This window comes from Erythrolamprus reginae, chromosome 2 (genome assembly GCF_031021105.1).
Source record: "Erythrolamprus reginae isolate rEryReg1 chromosome 2, rEryReg1.hap1, whole genome shotgun sequence".
NCBI classification, from domain to species: Eukaryota; Metazoa; Chordata; class Lepidosauria; order Squamata; family Dipsadidae; genus Erythrolamprus; species Erythrolamprus reginae.
The window spans coordinates 113,528,927-113,551,751 of record NC_091951.1 but is presented as its reverse complement, the minus strand read 5'-3'; the positions used below and the strand labels follow the sequence as shown (position 1 = coordinate 113,551,751).

The 22,825-nt window shown below is 36.5% G+C and overlaps 1 protein-coding gene across 1 annotated transcript in view; it reads right to left on the bottom strand.

Annotated features, from left to right (window-relative positions):
• The window catches only part of TRPC7 (transient receptor potential cation channel subfamily C member 7), a 156,780-nt gene that overhangs the window by 5,581 nt on the left and 128,374 nt on the right, over positions 1 to 22,825 (bottom strand). The window contains exons 8-10 of the mRNA XM_070735860.1: positions 17,665 to 17,860; positions 16,571 to 16,792; positions 6,827 to 6,904 (exon numbers count right to left, since the gene is read on the bottom strand). Coding sequence (XP_070591961.1) covers positions 6,827 to 6,904; positions 16,571 to 16,792; positions 17,665 to 17,860 — 496 coding nt within the window. The remainder of the gene's footprint in view (positions 1 to 6,826; positions 6,905 to 16,570; positions 16,793 to 17,664; positions 17,861 to 22,825) is intronic.

Below are 22,825 nucleotides of genomic sequence, written 5' to 3'. Positions count from 1 at the left end.
ATTTGAGATAGAATTCTGAAAGGAATTTTCTTAGGGATACATATGGGGATGAGTTTTGATATAATCACTGATTATATTGAACAGTAGAACTGAAAAAGAATGCAATGAATGTTTCTGCCCAAGGAAAAAATGATGAAAGGAAGTCTGAGAATTTGGAAACAGTAAGGTCCAAATTACAGCTGATGCAGCTGAAGAAATATTAAAATATATGACAGATGTTTGGTTATAGGATGGCTGTGTGACTTGTGAAAACTGCATCCAAAGCTGATGATTATTAGAATGCTTTTATTATTTTATGAGCAAAGGTGAAGTGCCAAGAGGGAGTTAAATACTACAAGAAGATTAATTTAAGTGTTACAGGAAAAATATTTGACAGAACTACCGATGTGATAAAAAGGCATAAGTGGTGACTATGAACAAAATTATTAACTGCAGTTTTCTGAGGAGTAGTAAATGAGGAGTAGCTACTGAGGAGTAGCGAATGAGAATGCCACATTTTCTCTTTTTGCATTTTCGATAGGTTACTGAGAAATGTCTGACTGTAAGAAAGTATTATTATATGCTTGTTTAATTAGAAAAAGTTTTGAATTATGAATAATTTGTGAAAATTATTGAAAATATATTGAAGGTTGGTTACAAATGGAATCTTTAGCTGATGGTTATACTGTACAGTGAACTAAGAGTGAGGCAAATATGTGTGATAGATACCCCCCACCCTTGGCCTACTAATGCATGAAAGATGGCTTTTTACAGGGATAAATGATTGCAAGTTAAATGCAGTTATAAATGGAGTACTTAAGTGAATGAATTGAGAAGAAGAGGAAGTCTGAGAAAATTATGGCTGTTGGAGAGGACATTCTGAAAAAAAAGAGGTTATAAATTAACAAAGGCAACACAAGTGTGAAATATTTAAAGGGAGAGAGGAAGTTAGGGTGGCTTATAAGAATAGAAGAATATAGAGAGTTATAATTAAAAATGTTGGTGTAAACTAATTATTTCTCTCTCCTTATCTTATATATTTAATTCTTTTTTCTTATTATGTATTATTGCTTTCTGAACTTGTAAAAGGGAGTAGTATGGTAGCAAGTATGAATGTGAAAGGAATGATTGTCCATTTGTGAGTGTTGTATATTGGCTAAAAAAAATCCTATGCTCATTATTTTGCAAAAAAGAAAGGCAGAAAACTGTCTTTGCAGTTAACTATTGATTCTATGGACCCTTGAGCACAAATATGGTGTCTCTAACTTATTTCCTCTTTGGGTCATTGAGCCATGATGCTGCTTCTAAGTAATAAGTAATATGAGCAGCAGTGGCAAAATGTTTAGAATGCAGTACTGCAGTCTACAACTACTGATTGCTGCCTGCCTGCAATTTGGCAGATTAAATCTCACTCAGCCTTCCATTATTCTGAGGTGGGGCAAAATGAGAATCCAGATTGTTGGGGGCAGTATGCTGACCCTGTAAAAGATCTTAGAGAGGACTCTAAAAGCACTGTGAAGTGATATAAGTCTAAGTGCTATTGCTATTAGTGCTCTGAGTCTTCGGAGAGGGGCGGCTTACAAATCTAATAAATTATTACTATTATTATTATTATTATTATTATTATTATTATTATTATTATATGGTGCTACCACTGTTTTCATGTGGCAGGAATGCATGGTGGATTGGTACTTCTGTTATTAACCCTAATAATCCAGAACAGGGCAGAGTTTATAATTTATCCCTAGGTATGGATAAGACTGTGATGGGCTGATGAATATTCTGGGAAGAATATTCAATATCCCTTGAGCTAAATAGGAGTCACTTACTGACACATCTGGGCAAAAAGAAAAGAAACTTAATATTTGCACTTGTGCCTCATGTCTAGTTATGTTTTTCATATTTCATTTAAAACTCACTGTACATCCATGGGAAAAAGAAAAATTACTTTATTATTCACATGAAATATTAAAATAAGAAATACTGAAGTCCCATTTTGTTTCTTTTTATGGCCAAATATGATTCCTTGCAGATTGCTATTATAGTAATTATAGTGCAGCAAAATTGTGCTCTCTTATTGTTCTCACCTGGATTTCAGAGTGCTTTATTTTTTCAGAATTTTCATTTTCATGAACTCTCACAAGGCAAAGATGCATCTCTTTGAAACTCTAACTAGATTCAGACTTGAACAAAGTCCTACTAATAGCTGGTTTATGCTTTCTCTTTCTGGTTGAAAATAATTATTGGGCAGACCAAAATGATTGTTTTATGCTACTAGTTCCCTCTTTTGTCTAATTATGCCTTCTTTTATTACCACTTTATTATTTTTTTTCTGATAGGAAAAATGTAACATTTTTAATAATATATAGTTTTGGAACAGAACTTGCTACAGAAGAACAAGGAGAAACAGAAAAAAGGCCTAGCTTAAATGTTTCTTTGTAGTTATTTATTTATTTTATTGTAGTTTCTTGCTCTAGGTGGATTCTAATAAATTAAGTACTACAATTATTCTTATTAGCAATAGCATTTAGAGTTATATACTGCTTTACAATGTTTTACAGCCCTCTTTAAGCAGTTTACAGAGAGAATTCATATTGCCCCCAACAATCTGGGTACTCATTTTACCGACCTTGGCAGGCTGGAAAGCTGAGTCAACCTTGAACCTACTGAGATTTGATCTGACAAACTGCTAGCAGCTGGTGATCAGCAGAAGTAGCTTGCAGTACTGCATTCTAACCCCTGCACCACCAAGGCTCACTATTAATAAAGAATAATGTCTGCATTTTAATTCAGTTTAATATTAATTTATACTGAGGGTAATATGGTCACTGGTGGTATTGGTGGGTTTCAGATAGATGTTATTTTAAACTTGGGGGAGTTTTTGAAATTTGTCCATGATGGCATTAACATATATATTGTTTTTAAAAGCCACTGAAATCCATGCATGTTTTTCACAATGGTCCATATAGGGACTTGTCAAAGTGATAGTAGATTCAATGAAATGAATTGGACTTAAATTTTATCGTATTTAAATCAATAGGACATGAAAAACAACTTTATTTTATCATTAACTATGGATCCTAATATGGATTATTGGAAATTACTTGATACAGATAAAAATAACTTAAATCAAATATTTATTTTTATTTGTCAAAACATGTACAATATGTAGAAACATAAACATAAGCAAATTAGGTAGAGGGAAATTAGAACAATAGAACAATAAGGAAGGGATGGTAGGCATAATGGTGCACTTATGCACACCCCTTAGGGACCTCTGAGGAATGGGGTGAAGTCGACTGTAGACTGTCTAAGGTTTTTGGGATTAGGGAAGAAACCATAGAGTCAGGTAATGCATTCCAGGAATTGATCACTCTCTTGCTGAAGTAATATTTTCTGCAATTGAGTTTGGAGCAATTTACATTGAGTTTGAATCTATTGTGTGCTCATGTATTATTGTGGTTGAAGCTGAATTGATCTACATTTAGATCAGATTGAAGGTGCGTAGCCCTAAGCTATCTAAACCCTAACCTAGAACAGGGACTCAACCAAGGAAACTTTCACTGTGACAGGTGACAATACAGTGGAACCCCGACATAAGAGCTGCTCTACTTAAGAGCAACTCGAGATAAGAGCTGGGAGGGGAGAGATATTTTTGTTCTACTTACAAGCCCAAATTCGAGATACAAGCGCCAAGGAGCTGTCTCCTGAAGCCAAACGCTAACTTCCGCGTTCGGCTTCAGGAGACAGCTGCGAAGCGGCGCACGTGTTTTAAAAGGTTGCAGCCGGCCTGGGGGGCTCGGGGGGGTGCTTGCAGCTTTCTTTCTTGCTCTTTTTCTTTCTCTCTTTTACCTTCCCTTCCTCTATTTCTTCTTTTCTTTCTCCTTCCCACCTTCTTCCCTCCCTCCCTCCCTCCCTTCACTCATTCCTCTCTTACTCTCCCCTTTCATAAGTTTCCTTGCTTCCTTCCTCTGTTCCTGTCCCTTCCCCCTTTCTTTCTTTCTTTCTTTCTTTCTTTCTTTCTTTCTTTCTTTCTTGCTCTTTTTCTTTCTCTCTTTTACCTTCCCTTCCTCTATTTCTTCTTTTCTTTCTCCTTCCCACCTTCTTCCCTCCCTCCCTCCCTTCACTCATTCCTCTCTTACTCTCCCCTTTCATAAGTTTCCTTACTTCCTTCCTGTCCCTTCCCTCTTTCCTTCCTTCCTACCCACCCTCCGTCCATTCATTCACCCATTCCTCTCTTGATCGCTTAAAGCCGGTCCCTGGTGCAAAAAGGGTTGGGGACCTCTGTCCTACAGGATTGGGTGGCAGAGAAGTTGAACATATGTAAATTTAAAAGTTTAAGAAAGTTTACAAGTTAAGTGAAAGAAACTTCATTATTTATTTATATGTACATGTACATTTCTTCATTAAAAACATGTCTTTCTGCATAATTTAGACTAACTTTGTGAGTTTTTTGAGGGCTGGAACCAATTAAAATTATTTACATTAATTCCTATGGGGAAAAGTCGTTCGAGATAAGAGCTGCTCGACTTAAGAGCCCAGGTCCGGAACGAATTAAACTCGTATCTCGAGGTACCACTGTATTGTGATTGCTGGTTGGGAATTATAAGAACTGAACACATTTGGAATTACTGGCTGAGACAAGCTTCTGGCAGTGTGTCTTTCACATAGTGACAAATTACCTCATTTTTGCAACCAGGTATCCTTTGGACTCTTTGATGTCCAATCCAGTCGATTCCTATTAAATCCAACAATTATGGCAGTGGGAGCTGCATGAAATCTCCAGCAGGAGATGGCAGTTAGCTTGATGGCAGACTCTACCTCCCCACCACCACCTTGTTCTTCCATCTGTCCATCTTTTTTGGATACCATAGTGATGTATTTGCATTGTGTTCTTTTTCATTATTTACTTTAATGTTCTATTATCTTATGTCTTTATACATTCTTTTCATTTTTTCCTTTTTATTGTTACCTAGGGGCTCCATGGCAAGAGAGGTGGCAAATAAATTAACAAATAAATAAAATAAACATCTGTGGGAAGCTCAAGAGTCCCTTCTGCTACATCGTGATGCACCATATTTGGAGGAATTGAGGTCTCCTAAGTGATTGCTGATTATTTTTGGAATTCTTTTGGATTATTTTCAACGAGATGCACAACATATATATTGTGTCTAAGAAATATTTCTATAGTTTGAATAAAATCCCATAAATCAGGTTCACTGCCAGAGAACCTAAAAGTAACCAATGAATCATTTTTGACAAGGACCAGGGAAAACTATGAAAGTATAGTACAGTACTTAATTTGAATGCATTTTCATTAAATTGAAATGGAAATGTTAATGAAAGAAGGAGAGGGGAACTAAGTACATGGAGACAAGCTTTGATGAGGAAAATAATGAAGGATTCTGTTAATATAAATCTCATCAACATTTCTTGAGAATGTCAACAGGCACTTGGAAAGGAAGTGGCTTTGTTTATATTCCAGCATCTATAGTTCCTCATCAAACCTTGAATAAACTTAGTAATAATGAGATAATATAATTCATATGGATTTAAATAAGTGTATCTGAGACATTTATAATTTAACCAGAAAAAGGAAAATGGAAGTCTCCGGAGAGGGGCGGCATACAAATCCAATTATTATTAATAATAATAATAATAATAATAATAATAATAATAATAATAATAATAATAATTGCGTAATTCAATGAAAATACCAACTCAAAACAAAACTGCCACTATTGTTATTGTCCACATGTACATCAACAAGATAACTTTTACTGTCACTTTTCTGTGTACACAATGGCACACATTAAAATGAAATTCTGATTTCTCTCCTTCCCTCCCTCCCCTCTATCTGTATGCTTGTTACATATTTATGCTGATAAGTGAAAAGGAAGGAGCCTAGTACAGACCTATTTCGGCCTTGTTATGGCCTCATCAGCTAGACATACCCTTATTGGGATTTGAACCTCTAGCATACTGCATGCAAGGCAGGATATTAACCTCTATACTACAGGCATGCCCCCAAAAGAAAATCTCCCCCCCACACACACAGAGAATATGCATATATGCATATGTTAATCACGATTGAAATACATTATGTATTTCTTGCTACCAGATTTTACAACTGGGGAAAACATAGAAGACAGCAAACAAAATGAAAGTGTGCAACAGCTTTTGTACAAAGGGAAGATGCTTGGAACTGTTTAACGTAGAAAAAAAAAGATCACTTGAGGGAAAAATATGATCAAACTTCCTAAAATCAAATATAGCATGGAGAAGAGAGACAAGGAGAATTCATTCTCCTGATTTTCAAAACATGAGCTGTATTTAAAATGTTTGAAAGGAGATTAGAACAAACAAAACAAAATATTAAAACACGGGAATTCCTAACTGTGAAGTTAATGGGCTCTATCTTGGATTTCATTAAAAAGGAATGGCATCTGTTCATAAAGAATGGATCTATCAAGGGGTAGTAATATTGGGGCCTTGGTATAAGCTCCATTAGAAGCATGTCTCCAAATCCCAGTTGCAACATAACAATGATGGGAGAATTGTGTGTCACTCTTTTCTGCTTGTGAGCACACAAGGCATTCAATGGTCACCATGAAATGAAATGCTGTACTTGGATGTAACTTGGCCTAATCTAGTAGAACTTCATTATATTCTTATAAAAAACTACATCTGTACTTTTAAAAATAATTAGAAAACAATTCTTGCTACTCTGTGATTTTAAACTACATAGACATAAATGAACAAACTGTAAATCAAAGGTATGAAGGTGGCTACTAGTTGCTTTCCTCATGATGATTTTTCTGATATCTTTCTCTTGAATTTCCATTACCTGATATCTGGTGGGGTTGTTGTAGGCATTCTTCAGGATAAAGTCTGACTTTGGAGTACTTGATTCAAAATGAACTTTCTGAAAGATATAAATATAGGGTATTTTATCATAAGGAACAAAACTTTAGTGATCTAATTCAAAGAAAATATCTACAAATATCAATTGCCCAATGCCCATGGAGAACTGCATGGTGTAGGAAAGAAAATCCTCTTTATGATTTGATTAAAACATTCTACAAATCTGTTTTGTATTTAAATGGCTAATATTCTTCCTAACTGTCTGGTAATTCATTGGGAAGAAGAATCTGAACTCCAAATACGAACTTAATAATCAAATTATCACAGATAATCCCCACTCGGTTAAAGACCTTGGTATACTAATAACAAAAGATTTAAGTGCCAAAGCCCACTGCAACAATATAGCCAAGAAGGCTTCAAGAGTTGTAAACCTAATCCTACGTAGCTTCTGCTCTGGCAATCTCACACTACTTACTAGAGCTTACAAAACTTTTGCCAGACCCATCCTCGAATACAGCTCATCTGTTTGGAACCCATATCGCATCTCAGACATTAACACCCTTGAAAATGTTCAAAGATACTTCACCAGAAGAGCCCTTCACTCCTCCACTCAAAATAGAATACCCTATGAGACTAGACTTTCAATCCTGGGCCTAGAAAGTTTAGAACTAAGACGCCTTAAACAAGATCTAAGTATTGCCCACAAGATCATATGCTGGCGACTACTTCAGCTTCAACCACAACAACACAAGAGCACACAACAGATTTAAACTTAATATTAACCACTCCAAACTTGACTGTAAAAAATATGACTTCATTAACCGAGTTGTCGAAGCGTGGAACTCATTACCGGACTCCATAGTGTCATCCCCAAACCCCCAACACTTTACCCTTAGATTATCTACGGTTGACCTATCCAGATTCCTAAGAGGTCAGTAAGGGGCGAGTACAAGTGCACTAGAGTGCCTTCCGTCCCCTGTCCTATTACTCTCCTATATCTCCTATATCTCTTCTTCTATTCTTTCATTGATATATCCTATTCCTATATATATATATATATGTATGTGTATGTGTATGTATGTATGTATGTATGTATGTGTATGTGTATGTATATATATATATATATATATATATATATATATATATGTATGTATATATATGTGTGTGTGTGTGTGTGTGTGTGTGTGTGTATATATATATATATATATATATATATATATATATATATTCTATTCCTATATTCTATATATTCTATATATTCTATTCCTATATCTTCTTTTCTATTATTTCTTAGATATATTTTACTATGAGTATCTCCTCTATAACATTCATCATGTATTTTACTATGTGTATATTGATATATACTCACTAAAACACCTCATTGTGTATTGGACAAAATAAATAAATAAAATAAAATAAAATAAAATGTGTAAAAGAGAAATTGTGAAGTTCTCTGCAGCCTGGAAAAGCTGAACGTTCTTCCAGAGTTGAGACATAAAATCCTTTAGTTATTCTGAATACCCAAGACAGGTAATGGAAAGATACCTTCATTTTAAGATTTATACAACCATTTGATATTCAGAATTATGTTCATACTCTTATCTATTTCACTTGTGAATTCCAGTCAAGAATATTGTGTAAATAAAGACATCTTGTTAACCCTGTCTCAAAGACATAGCTTACTTTGGTTCACCATCAATAGCCCCATTTTAGACATCTGCAAAACCTATGGAATTAAGCTTTCAGTACAAGCTATAATGGTGATAGTAAAGGTTCAATGCATGTGACTCTTTGCAAATGTAGATCTATATCATATGTAACCCACAAGTATCAGGACAGGAGCTGAAAAACCATGTGATCAATGGCTGCAACTAGAGATGGATTCCCCCTGGTTCGGATCAGTTCTTTAGATCAGGTAGTAATTTGATGGCCTGGGGCACTGGAACTGGCAGTGACCCGGGCCTGCCATGCCCACGAATTGATTCTCTTGGCAGCACTATAGGCAGCACTATAGGCAGCGCCATCTTGGTTTTTCTGTACATGTTCAGAAGCTGTTTTTTTAGCACTGCATGCACATCACATCACTGAGTGAACTGGCAGTGAAGAAAACAAGAACCCACCCCTGGCTGCAACTTTCTATGCATACTTTTCTGGGAATTTGAAGATCTGCTATGTCGGATCTAAATAGCAATAGCAGAAATAGCACTTAGATTTATATATCTCTTTACAGGGCTTTACAGCCCTATCTAAGCAGTTTACCGAGTCAGCATATTATCCCCAACAATTTGGGTCCTCATTTTACCCACTTTGGAAGGATGGAAGGCTGAGTCAACCTTGAGCCTGATGAGATTTGAACTGCTAAATTGCAGGCAGCCAGCAGTCATCAGAAATAGCTGCAGTACTGCACTCTAACCAGGGTTCCTCCCAATTTGGACTGGTTTGCCTGAACTGGTAGTGCCCCGCTGGTGATGTCACAATGACATCACAAACCCGGTTCAGCGGTGCCAGTCTATGGGCACCGCCATCTGGTTTTTTAAATTTGTTTTGAAATTGTTTTTAATTTTTATTTATTTTTTTTCTTCTGAGCATGTGCAGAAACTGGGTTTTTGGCCCTGTGCATGTAGTCACCATCTTGTTTTTGGCTTTTTTTCAAAAAAACCTTTTTCAGTTTTTTTCAGCACTGCACATGGTCGCGCATGCAAAATATGTGTGCACCCATGCAGCGTGCCCACGCAATACACCCATACAGCACATCCGCATAGCGAACCAGCAGCAAGAACCAGTTAGAACCCACCCCAATCTAACCATTAGAATCCACCTCTCCTCTAATCACTGCTCCACCATGGCTCATTAGATATAGGTATCCTTAACATAGAAACATAGAAGACTGACGGCAGAAAAATACCTCATGGTCCATCTAGTCTGCCCTTATACTATTTCCTGTATTTTATCTTACAATGGATATATGTTTATCCCAGGCATGTTTAAATTCAGTTACTGTGGATTTACCAACCTGTATTTTATCTTACAATGGATATATGTTTATCCCAGGCATGCTTAAATTCAGTTACTGTGGATTTACCAACCACGTCTGCTGGAAGTTTTTTCCAAGGATCTACTACTCTTTCAGTGAAATAATATTTTCTCACATTGCTTTTGATCTTTCCCCCAACTAACTTCAGATTGTGTCCCCTTGCTCTTGTGTTCACTTTCCTATTAAAAACACTTCCCTCCTGAACCTTATTTAACCCTTTAACATATTTAAATGTTTCGATCATGTCCCCCCTTTTCCTTCTGTCCTCCAGACTATACAGATTGAGTTCATTAAGTCTTTCCTGATACGTTTTATGCTTAAGACCTTCCACCATTCTTGTAGTTAACTAGAGAACTCACCCAAGTGACAGTTGCCCTAAATGGGTATCTGATCAGTTCATTACTTGTATCATATGTATTCAAACAGATAGAGTTGGTCCCATTAAAAAAAAAGTAAAACCAGTTTTTGTGCCTTTAATAGAATCTTTCTTTCAAAATCACTGGGCAAAACTTTCTCTCTTTGGCGATATACATTATCTCTGGTAAGATCTCCTAGCTGAGCCACTACAGAACAAAGGTAAGGTCCTGTTCAGAAACCAAGAATTCAAACCAGACATACTGGGGTACTGATAAGGGAAATGACTGTGTCACTGTGTGTGTCATCTATTGCAATTCTCTATAGTGTATCTATTATTTTGCTTTTAAGAACTTGACCATTAAATGGGAAATTGGAAACTGATGGACACAATGAGGCCAATAGATTAAAAGACGTTAGATAGCTTTACGGATGTACTTTCTGAGATAGAGTTACTGTATTTATTTCTTTGCTCTTCAAAAGCTACCAAGCTTTGTCTTTAGGACCGAAGAGCAGTTTACAATGCTAAATAAATTAAAAGTTAATATTTGAAGTATTTTCAGATGATGTCTGATTTCATTTTGAAATAAAAAAACATACCTCTGGAAATAACAATATAACTACTGGTATTATTGTAAGTATATATCATAAGGTTATAATGGGTTTTTCTTCTATAAAAATGAATGGTTGCCATGATTTACAGACTGGAAGACTTTCTAATTACTTTTTTGTGTCCTTTTGTCATAAATAATGGGTTCAGATGGAAATGGAAGAGAGCAAAACAATATCTTTGTGTGTTTATGGCTTTATATCATGTAAGTATGTAGAATAATGGATTATGATTTCACTGGAGACTCTCTGTTTGAGAATAAGCTTTTCTATATTTTTAACCACTTTGGAAATATTCACATTCCTGTTATTTATACCACAATTTCTGCTAAATGATGCAAATTCTTTTTAGAACTGGGCAATGGAGGTTTGATTATGTCCACTCATCCAAGTGTCTCAGAATTTAATTTTAATTTTATTTATTTTGTCCAATACACAATGAGGGTTTTAGTGGGTATATATCTATATACACATAGTAAAATACATGATGAAGGTTATAGAGGAGATACTCATAGTAAAATATATCTAAGAAATAATAGAAAAGAAGATATAGTAATAGAACACATCAATGAAAGAGTAGAAGAAGAGATATAGGAATAGAAGAAAGGTATAGGAGATATAGGAGAGCAATAGGACAGGGGGCGGAAGGCACTCTAGTGCACTTGTACTCGCCCCTTGTGATGCTTCTGGCCGCAAGAAATGCCCATTGAGAACAAATTTTGTATTACAATCCAATCATGCAACCTCCAAAACCTATTGGGTAGCTCTTTAGATATAGCTTTTTCCCCACACCAAAAATGTTCTCTTAATTAATTACATGTGTCAGGGTTCCAAATAGCATCAAATATTGAATCAGAGTCCAAGGCAAATTATTCCTCAAATTTCCAATTTATTATCAGAGCCGTGTTGGCACATCTGGGAGAAACCCAAATCTGAAGTCCCAGGGGTTCTCCACAAGTTCTAGCTCTTGTCCCCACCCCCCCCCAAGTTGCTCCCATTGACTGATCTTCATCTGCCAAGTTGTCAACAACTCTCATCTCCTTCAGTGCAAGTGCAGAAGTGCGAAGACAAAGGATGACCTTGGCCATCTAGAAGGAATTTGTTATGGCTACATGCAGACATCCCTCATGCAACTACTCCTTCCAAATTCCCATAGCTAAGAATTCATTTTAAAATAGCATAAAGTGGCAAAAGACCACAAGTAAAATGTCTTCGGAGAGGGGCGGCATAGAAATCCAATAAAATGGCTTCGGACAGACAACATGAAGTCTAGGCTTCTACAATTATTGAATGAATGAACTGCTTTGATTTGTTTTCACATAAATACAAGGAGATAGTGAAAAGTCAATAAATGTCATTGGAGGAAATACTGAATACATGCATATATAAAAATAAAGAAAAACAATTATCCTTGGTTTTGGTCTTAAGCATTCTCAACTTTTAAAGGTCTATTATGCTGCTACTGCACTAGCGGCAGGCTGCACTTACCCGCATAATGGTGCACTGCGCACGCATCCTCCCGATTCATGCATTCCCATGCACGCACCTGTGTGCATGTCCCTCTTACGATTTTGTTTCCACATATGCACAGGAAACAAAAATGCACCAAAATCTCACACACGCAGCATCCCCTCACGAGATTTTGCTTTTGAGCATGCGCAGGAAGCAAAAAAGGCTGAAAAAGTCAGGAAAAAAAAGATGGTGCCTCCCGATGGACTCGCAGAGACCAGAACAGTCATGTGCAAATTGCACATTCTGGCATCCGCTACCGGAACTGAGTCTTCTAGCGCACCAGTAGGAACCCACCACTGTTAACTGCATCTTCTGGACAGAGTAAAATCAGAAGCAAACCTTGTATACTCTCCTCCCTTCAACTCCCCTTAAATAGACAGACCCAATAAACATTGCATGATATTTGTGTATGTTGAATTAATAACAAAGAGCAGCAGAAAACCTTGAGTTGCCATACACTTCCATTTTCAATACAGAATAAAAGAGTTAGAAGGGAGTAACAGTATTGGAGTATCCACAAATTGTGAAGGCAAGCCCTTCCACCGATTAATTGCTCTTACTGCCTATAACTGTGTTCAGTGTTATAGTTATCAATAGGGCTATTCCATTTAACTGTATGCTTTTCAGCACAGACTTCCAACTTCTTAAGAACTTCTAAACTACTTTTTAAAAAATCACCAGATTGAATTTAAGGACAAACACAGATTGTATTTACTCTATAAAACAAATAAGCATGACTTTCTAGATTGTGATGTCACTAAACAGCATTGTATCTCCTAAGACGGGGATATCAAACTTGTGGCCCATGGGCTGGATGTGTCACGCACTGGCCATGCCCACCCCCAGTTTAGTGAAAGGGGGGAAAGTCATGATTTGTCACGTGACGACAGTTGACAGCATGAGTTGGACAACAGTGTCCTAAGAATCTTTGACAGCATCAGGAGTGAGTCCTTCAAAAAGAGTTTGGCATGGCTGCTAATTTGTCATTTTTTTAAAAGGTTGAAAATAGATAAATGGGATTGCTTGGATATGCTTCATATTTAATAAGTATACAAAACCAACCTCTGACCCATTCATTCAGAAAAGATTAAAATAGCCACACTTAACCCTACCATAAAATATGTCAGGGAAACACCTGGATTTACTCCTCCACTCGAAACAGAATACCCTACGAAAGCAGACTTTCAATCCTGGGCCTAGAAAGCTTAGAACTAAGACGCCTTAAACATGATCTAAGTATTGCCCACAAGATCATATGCTGCAACGTTCTGCCTGTCGGTGACTACTTCAGCTTCAACCACAACAACACAAGAGCACACAACAGATTTAAACTTAATATTAACCACTCCAAACTTGACTGTAAAAAATATGACTTCAGTAACCGAGTTGTCGAAGCATGGAACTCATTACCGGACTGTCATCCCCAAACCCCCCACACTTTACCCTTAGATTATCCACCGTTGACTTATCCAGATTCCTAAGAGGTCAGTAAGGAGTGAGAACAAGTGCACTAGAGTGCCTTCCGTCCCCTGTCCTATTGCTCTCCTATATCTCCTATACCTTTCTTCTATTCCTATATCTCTTCTTCTATTCTTTCATTGATATGTTTTATTCCTACATCTTCTCTTCTATTCTTTCTTAGATATATTTTACTATGAGTATATCCTCTATAACCTTCATTATGTATTTTACTATGTGTATACCCACTCAAACCCTCATTGTGTATTGGACAAAATCAATCAATAAATCAATCAATAATAAGATCCACAGTTTTTTTTTAAAAAAATCTCTCCTGTACTTCTCAGTCCATTTATAATACACCTTTCCATCCCTTATTAAACCGAGACGGGAAGCTATAGCAGCTTCCTGTAGCCTTCTTTGATTTATTTACATATCTTTCTTGCAGTTGTGAAGTTTTGTTGTTGCCTGAAGCAGAATGAATGCAGGCAAATATTTGTAACATTTTAAAACACAGCTGTTTTCTCACAGGTTATAATTTACTGGTTTTAGTACAACAGTTTCCATAACAAGCTCCAGGCAATTTTTCAAAATGCAAGAATGCACAAATGAAATGTTGTGTGGAACAAACTTTACTATATGTTGATAGTCAGACAAATAGAACTTACCTACCAGGGCCGTGCAATTATTTAAGTCAACCCTTTTCTTTGATAAACTCTCAAATGACATACCATTTTGAAGCTGATTTGCAAAACAAGTCAGCCCCCTCACTCCTATGAATGAAATATTATGAGTCATGCATTGGTACATCAAGACCAGTATATTGTCACAAGCATACAATGCCAATTGAAGCTTTAGCGGTAACTTTATGTCATGAAATTGTGTAAATGGATTTGTCTGCTGGCCTGCAAGATTTGTAACTGAAGATTCCAAATGGAAGACTCTGGGGATAAACATGAAGCAACATAAAACAATAATCCAAGCCAAGTGCAATCCCAACAGATGTGTGCCTGAAACTATCATCCATGATTAAAAGCCCAGTGGAATAAATGTGGTTTAGTAGTTTTCCAAAATGCCATGAAGGAGGGTGCTGTACAGAGTGTGCATATGAAAGCTCCACTCAAAGCAGTCAAAATGGGGAAAAGACAGAAAGGGTTGTTCAGAAAGATTTCAGCTTATGCAGCTTGTGAAGGATAAGAACCTCCCGCTCAAAAATGTGGATTTATGCACCTATGAAGCTGAAGAGGAAAGGACATTTTTCCTTGTGGAAATGTAACAGGTTTGACTACTGCAACACTCTCTACATGGGGTTACCTTTGAAGAGTGTTCAGAAACTTCAGATTGTGCAGAATGCAGCTGTGAGAGCAATCATGGGCTTCCCAAGGTATGCCCATGTCACACCAACACTCCGCAGTCTGCATTGGTTGCCGATCAGTTTCCGATCACAATTCAAAGTGTTGGTTATGACCTATAAAGCCCTGCATGGCATTGGACCAGAATATCTCCGGGACCGCCTTCTACCGCACAAATCCCAGCGACCGGTTAGGTCGCACAGAGTTGGCCTTCTTTGGGGCACGTCGACGGAACTATGTTGTCTGGTGGGTCCCAGGGGAAGAGCCTTCTCTGTGGTGGCCCTGACCCTCTGGAATCAACTCCCCCTGGAGATTAGGACTGCCCCCACTCTCCTTGCCTTTTGCAAACTCCTTAAAACTCACCTCTGCCATCAGGCATGGGGAAATTGATTCCCCCGGGCCATTTCCACTTTATGTATGGTTTGTCAGGGATGTATGACTGTTTTTATATTAAGGGTTTGAAATGGTTTTTTAAATCATTGGATTTGTACTGTGTTTTGTTGTTGTGAGCCGCTTTGAGTCTTCGGAGAGGGATGGCATACAAATCTAATTAATAATAATAATAATAATAATAATAATAATAATAATAATAATAATAATAATAGATGCCAAGATGGGTCTAGTCAAACTTTGCTGGACTCAGGAAGCCTTGTTGGAAGACATAAAAGTGCATCACATGCTACAAGATAGCATACACAGTATGTAAAGACTGGTTCACTCAGGGGTACAACAGATGCACTTTAGTATAAAAGAGTTTGGATCAACTGGTTTTCATGATTCTCTGTTTCCTTGATAAAACATTCCTAGATAATGACTGTATTGAAAAAAATATGCAAATTATCATGTATGTGCTTCACCTGACCCTAATCCAAACCCTAATTGTAACCCTTTAGGATTAGTTTTTGTCATACTAATTTGGATAACATGACACTTTCATCATCTTTTGAGAGTGTCCAGGCCACTTTTGGGGTAGAAGGATTCAAACATTTTGGTGGTTTTGGAGGAGCTATGCAACCTTAAGGATGGAATGAAAACCTTAAGACTTGCATGCGTTTCAGTTCTTAAACTTTCAATGTGGATGTACAAAATTGAACTGATTTTTTTAGTTGGGTTGTATGTGTTGAGGTTTAAGGAGGAATTGGCAGTCCTTAAACATATTAAGTATTCTTTCAACAAAGACCAAAATTGTTTTGCCAAATCCGGTGCAGTCTTATCCGTTTTTGTTTCCTGCAGCTTCCGAGGCCAAACATGTTCTTTTTACAGTGGTGATTTTAATTGTAAGAAAAATTCCCATCTCAGTGACTAGCAGCCTGAACTACCACTTAGAGTTGAAATTGTGTGCCTTCAACATGCCATTTCAAGAAATAAATACTTAAGTTGAGAAATTAAAAAAAAATGACCGACTTACTCGTAGCTTGGAATTCAGCATTCCCATCTCAAGATCATTTTCACAGTTTTTGGCCTTAGATTTGCAGAGTTTTATGAGGCACATTTTTATTCTCATTATGAGATAATAAAATGACTTAGGGCTTGGCACTAGATTAAAAGGAGCAGGTAGAGTTCTTCCCTCATCAAAATAGGAAAGCCAGAGTTTAGCACGTGCAAATTTCCACTCCACGTCTGCATCTTCCTGCAAAAGGAATAGAAGTGATTTGACTTAAAAAATAGTTTTTGAGAAAGTGCAAGCCTCATTGTCATTTTTATAGATTTCAAGAACTGCATTTGGTTTTTCAAGCCATTAAAATGTTTTGCCCCAAAGTCATCCTTTGTAAAACCATTGATTCTAATTTTCCTTTGAAATAAGCCAAACAGAAAAATTCAATACTTTTCCTTTATCATGACCTGATACTGTATAAAAGCATTACTTGTAGTTGCCCTACTTAACTAGGGTCAGTGGGAAAAAATCATCTAAATTCTCAAAATGTCCTTTATGATTACAATTTAAGTCTAACTTTAATGGCCTTGGATCTAACAGTGTACAAAAAAATTATTTTTCAGTTAAAATATTATTGAAGGAGCCAAAGACCATGCAGTACACTGAATAAGGATATACCAAAATGATTTCCATATTAATTTAAATGGCATTTTTCATCTATTTCCCTATTTTCAAATCATTTTTTACCCTGAGTATCCCTGAAATGAATTGAAGCCAAGTTAATTAAGTTCCTAGGCTTCTGATATAAAAAGACCATGAGCCAGAAAAGCATCATTGTCTGATGGATTTGGAAAACAATCAGAAATAAAAATTAAGTCTCTGCAAGAGATTCCTAATAGATGTTCCTTTTTGAATTAAATTTTGAATTAAATTTGCAGGATGGCAATCATTATTTACATAATCAGTAACTAACCCTTAAACAACTGCATATTCAAATTCAAAGTTTATCTGACATTACTATCAAGCTTTTCAAAACTGGAAGAAGGATTCAAGGTGTTTCTATCCCTTAATTAATGATCTGTTTTTACACAATATATCAATATATTAAAGTGATAGTTCTTTCTTACCTCAATTTCCTGATAAGAATTGTTGATCATGGCTATTAACATGTTGAGGAGGACAACCACCATGGTGACATTATAAACCCCATAGAGCACATATCCAATATTCTCAATAAATTTGTGATCATATTTCAGCACCACTGATATTACCTCAGACAAGCCAAATATGGACCAGAATAAAGTTTTAAAGCTTTCTTCTACCCTAAAGATAAAATAAAATCTTAATTACCTATCTGGGTCTGGGAATACATCACCAACCAATCATTGTTTGAGCTGAGGAGACGCTGATAAACCAACATTTTAAAATATTTAATCTCGAGAATGTAAACAAAAGACACCTCCGAACTTGATGCTGCCAGAAAATTTTGGTAAAGCCATTTTATGAGTTTTGTGAACCTGGATAAAGTAGTTTCTATTTTACAGTTTATGCTTTAGTCTTATGTAGAAACCCAGTCATCATATCTTACTTCAGCATCCAGAAATCAACAATTTGTATAATATGTAAACTCTGGAAAGCTACCATTTTTCATTGAATGGACTGCTGAAGTGAAATGAATTGAAAAAAAGATGTAGACCATCAAGAAATGCACTATGAGGTAATACCATATCAATAGTGAGTTTGCCTTTGTCCCATTTTATGGAGAGCCAAATCATTCCCCAATCTAAAGTGTTGATTATGACACTGTTATCCCACAGCATTTGGATATATTAGACAGTTTCTTCCCAGAATTGAATCTGTCTGTTCAGTCTGTCATCTAGACAAGAATGCTGTTCCCCCATGAAAAATACCCAGGGGGGGAGACTAAGTGCCAGACAGCCTCTGTGGTAATCCCCACTTTTTGTAACATTATTTGTCCAGAAGCAGGTGCAGCCTCATCTCTCTTAGTTTTTTATAAACACTAAAAAGCTGCTTCCAGAGTCTTGGTCTCAGCTGAATGAGATATAGGGATGGTTATTAGTGTTATAAACAAGCATATGAGCAAACAACTACATATGGCTTACATGCTATTCCATTTTTGAGATTTTGAGTAGCTTACAAATAACAACATAAAGTTAATTAAGGTATAAGCAATCAGTAACATAGCAAGATCTTGGAGGTTCATCAATCAGGTAAATGTCTCCCTTGAAAAATTTGCAGGGGCCAGAAGTGTGTACAATCAAGGGAAAGACTGCTCCAGACATGGAGAGGCATGATTCAGAAGGCCCTACCATAAAGAGCCTGCAGAAAGCATTGTCTCAGATTTGGGGCTATCAGCAAAAGCCCTCTCTGCTACACAGCACCAAAAGGCAGATTTAATTTAGGAATGGCAAGAGTAATCCAGGCTGTAAATCTGGATAAAAAATTAATTGTCCATTAGTAAGTACACGTATCTTATTGTGTGATATATACTTGAAAACATGCATTGACCAGCCCAGTTTGAATACAGGCCTTAAATCGTTCTTAAGAGAAATCATCTTTATCAACACAGGAATTATTTTGTTGTAATCTCACCTTTATTATTTTTTTATAAATAACTCAGGGTGGCAAACATACCTAAAACCCCTTCATTGCCCTCCTATTTTCCCCACAACCACCACCCTGTGAAGTGGTTTGGGCTAAGAGGTGGTGATTGACACAAAATCATACCAGAAGCTATTTAGATAACATGACTTGATTGTTTAATCTACAAATTCACATTATCTGTGATAATTTTGCAGAGAGAGAGAGAGACTTTGGACAAGAATTTCCAGCATTTTATGTTACCTAGATGCTTTTATTTTGAAGGAGATATCTTCCCTGATTTATTTTTAAAATTTATTTTTTTTCAAAAGGACCTGATAAACAATAGTGAACTAATTAGTAACAATTTAAAAAGATGGTGATCTCAGATTATGCACTTTCCGTTAGCTAAACGAATGGAATGGAATGGAATAGAATAGAATAGAATAGAATAGAATAGTTTATTGGGCAAGTGTGATTGGACAGACAAGGAATTTGTCTTTGGTGCATATGCTCTCAGTGTACATAAGGAGAATAAAATACATTTGTCAAGAATCATGAGGTACAACACTTAATGATTGTCAAAGGGAACAAATAAGCAATTTATTTACAAATAAAGGGAAGTAGTTGGTTAGAAGGATGTACCCTTCTAATCGACAGATGCAAAACTGCTGCCTGGCTAACTTACATGGGCATAGGAACAATAACTCCCACAGCTGACATGGGTAACATGGCTCAATAATAACTGGTAATAAGCACATTTCATATTCCCCTCACTAGATTTTAAGAGATGAAATTTAATTTGAAGTATGGGTTGTTTCAGATGCATTGGACTTTATCATCTTTTTGTTACTTGCCTGATATCTGCCATTCAAACACTGGGTGCACAGTTTTATTTCACTTTTCAGATATAAAATGTACTCTTTTTTCATATGGCCTCATATAGGAAGATGTGAAATACCTCACGGCATTGATTGATAGTGAATGTTTAATATCCACTACTTTACATGACGCAGTTCAGAGAGCTGTAGATGGATTTTCTTTTTTCTTCTTCATTACACCATCAAGACAAGTAAATGTCTTCATAAAAACAAGTATTTAAAGAAAAGAACAAGGTCACTTTTTTCTATAAAATATTACATTTAACTTTGAGGCAAGTAGCACTATATTATCTCACTTTGTTTTAATTTGGAAGGGTTCTATTTTATTATTATTTTCATACTTGCAATTTTAACAGTTGCATCAATTTGACTACATTTCCTGAATTAGCAGATCTACATTGATGTTGCCTAGCAACCAGGTTGAGCTAAAAGTGTTTGAACTTCTTGCTGGCAGCAGTCAGCCCTATTTAGCTAGACCTGCCAGAACCTGGCTGCTAAAATCCAGATGGCCTCTGAATGGGACCAGAGACACAAAAAAACATTTGCTGCCCTCTAGTGGCTCTTTTTGATTTTCCAAGGCTAAACTTGGTAGCAATAAGTTTAGTACTTGGACAGAGAACAGTGTATTCTTGGGATATAGAGCAGGCTACACTTGGCATATACAGGATCTTTTTTATATTACTAGAATGGTTCAGCTACATTGCTCTACTTCTGTGGCATATAAATCCAATAAAACTTGAAACTTGAAACTTGAATAGAGAAGGCCTCTTTGCTTCACAATATTCCTAAACAGGATGTTTCATTCAAAGATGCATAAACACTGTTGCATATCCCTAGTCCATGTATCAAATATAGCTTTCCTAATAAATAAGCAAGCATTGTGTTGGTGTGCAAACGTTTTATACATGTAAACACTTATTAATGCACATATAGAATTCAGAGATTGGGGACAATAATCTTACTTCCCAAACTGGTTTTAAACTGGCTGTTTAAACTCACAGAAGCTGGGTGTGTGTGGAGTTACTGGCTGGAAATTGGAAGTCTGAATGAGAGAGAATCAGGAGAAAGTTAGGAATAAACCTTATTTCATTATAGTTTAAAAGCTTGGGGTAAATTTACTGGCTGTTTAAACTCACAGAAGCTGGGGGTTGAGTTACAGGCTGAAGGTTGGAAGTCTGAGTGAGAGAAACAGGAAAAAGGTAGGATCATATAATTGTAAACCAAAAATAGTAATACATTCAGGGTTAGTGCACTTGAGATTGTGATTTTATTTTATTTCAAAATGACTGGCTTAGTTCAGTATAATACTTGTTTTGCATTTGTGTTTGGATTTGGATACAGTCCTCTTTGTAAACAAATTACTAGTCTATGTGGACATATTACCTATTTGTTTTCTGCAAGCAGAAATTAGGTGCCAATTCAGCCATTCCACTCTAATGAGCTGTCCCACTACCACAAAGGTACTACAGGAAAAGGGCAGTATGGAGAATTGTGGGATCTGGCAGGGTGAGAACCGTGCACCATAAACACAAAGCTTTTGCTGTGTCACAGCATAACAAATATAGAGACCTCAAGTATCAAGGGTGCAGTGCAGAAATCACAGGCTGCCCGCAAACAGTTGAGGACATTTTTCCAATCCTTAAATGAAGAGACACCAAAATTAAAACAATATATTCTTAAAGAAGAGAATCTGCTCTTTCTACTGGTGCTAAATTGAAGAGGAGTGAAGCTGTTCCACAGGATCAAACAGGGCATTAAAGATAGCCAAAATTTGGCTAAATACCAACTTCGAATTTTTTCAACAACTTGAAGGAAAGTGCTGTAAATTGGAAGTGTACTTAGTACATCTGCCAAAAACCATCTGCCAAAAATGAACCTGAAAAGCCAAGTGGTTTTGGGACTACAGCAGCCTGAAGATTGCTGTAAATTCATTTTTGAGGGTATTTTTTTTTACAAAGTTTGAGCCTGAACCATGTAAAAACCAAGAGGACTAGGTACACGGGGTTTTGCCAGTTCTCCAAATATCTCCAACATACCACTGAAACTCCCACATTTACAACTTCTGGAATTGGACCAAAATGTCATTTTTGCTGACTCAGCATTTTGCAACCCTTTACTTGAGGTCTCCTAGAACTCTCAATTTTTAGTCTTTTGAACTATAATTTTGCACAGCATAGTTTTATATCATATCTTTCACAAATTACTCAAATTACTCAAGACCCACCTGTATCGCCAGGCATGGGGGAACTAAGACACCTCCCCCAGGCTTTTATATTTTATGTTTGGTATGTATGTGCTGTATGGTTTTAATTGTTGGGGTTTTATATATTTTTTCTTTTAATATTAGATTTGTTTACTGTTATATTGTTTTTATTATTGTTGTGAGCCGCACCGAGTCTTCGGAGAGGGGCGGCATACAAATCTAATAAATTGAATTGAAATTGAATTGAATAAAGAAACTATGTGCCAAATTTCATCAAAATCTGAGATGGTATAGTGGGGATATTTAGAATTGGTCCACTTGACACGGAATGACTCTAAGGCATTTGATAAAGTAGACCATAACCTACTACTATAAATAATGATAATGATAATGATAATGATAATATATTAGATTTGTATGCTGCCCCTCTCGGAAGACTAGTCGAAGACTAGATAAAGGTGAAAAATGTGGGCTAGACATTAACACCCCAGATGGATTCAAAGCTGACTAACTAACCGCACTCAAAGTGTTGTACTCAATGGAACTTTATCTACATGGAGGAACGTATGAAGAGGAGCACCCCAAGGCTCTGTTTTAGGCCCA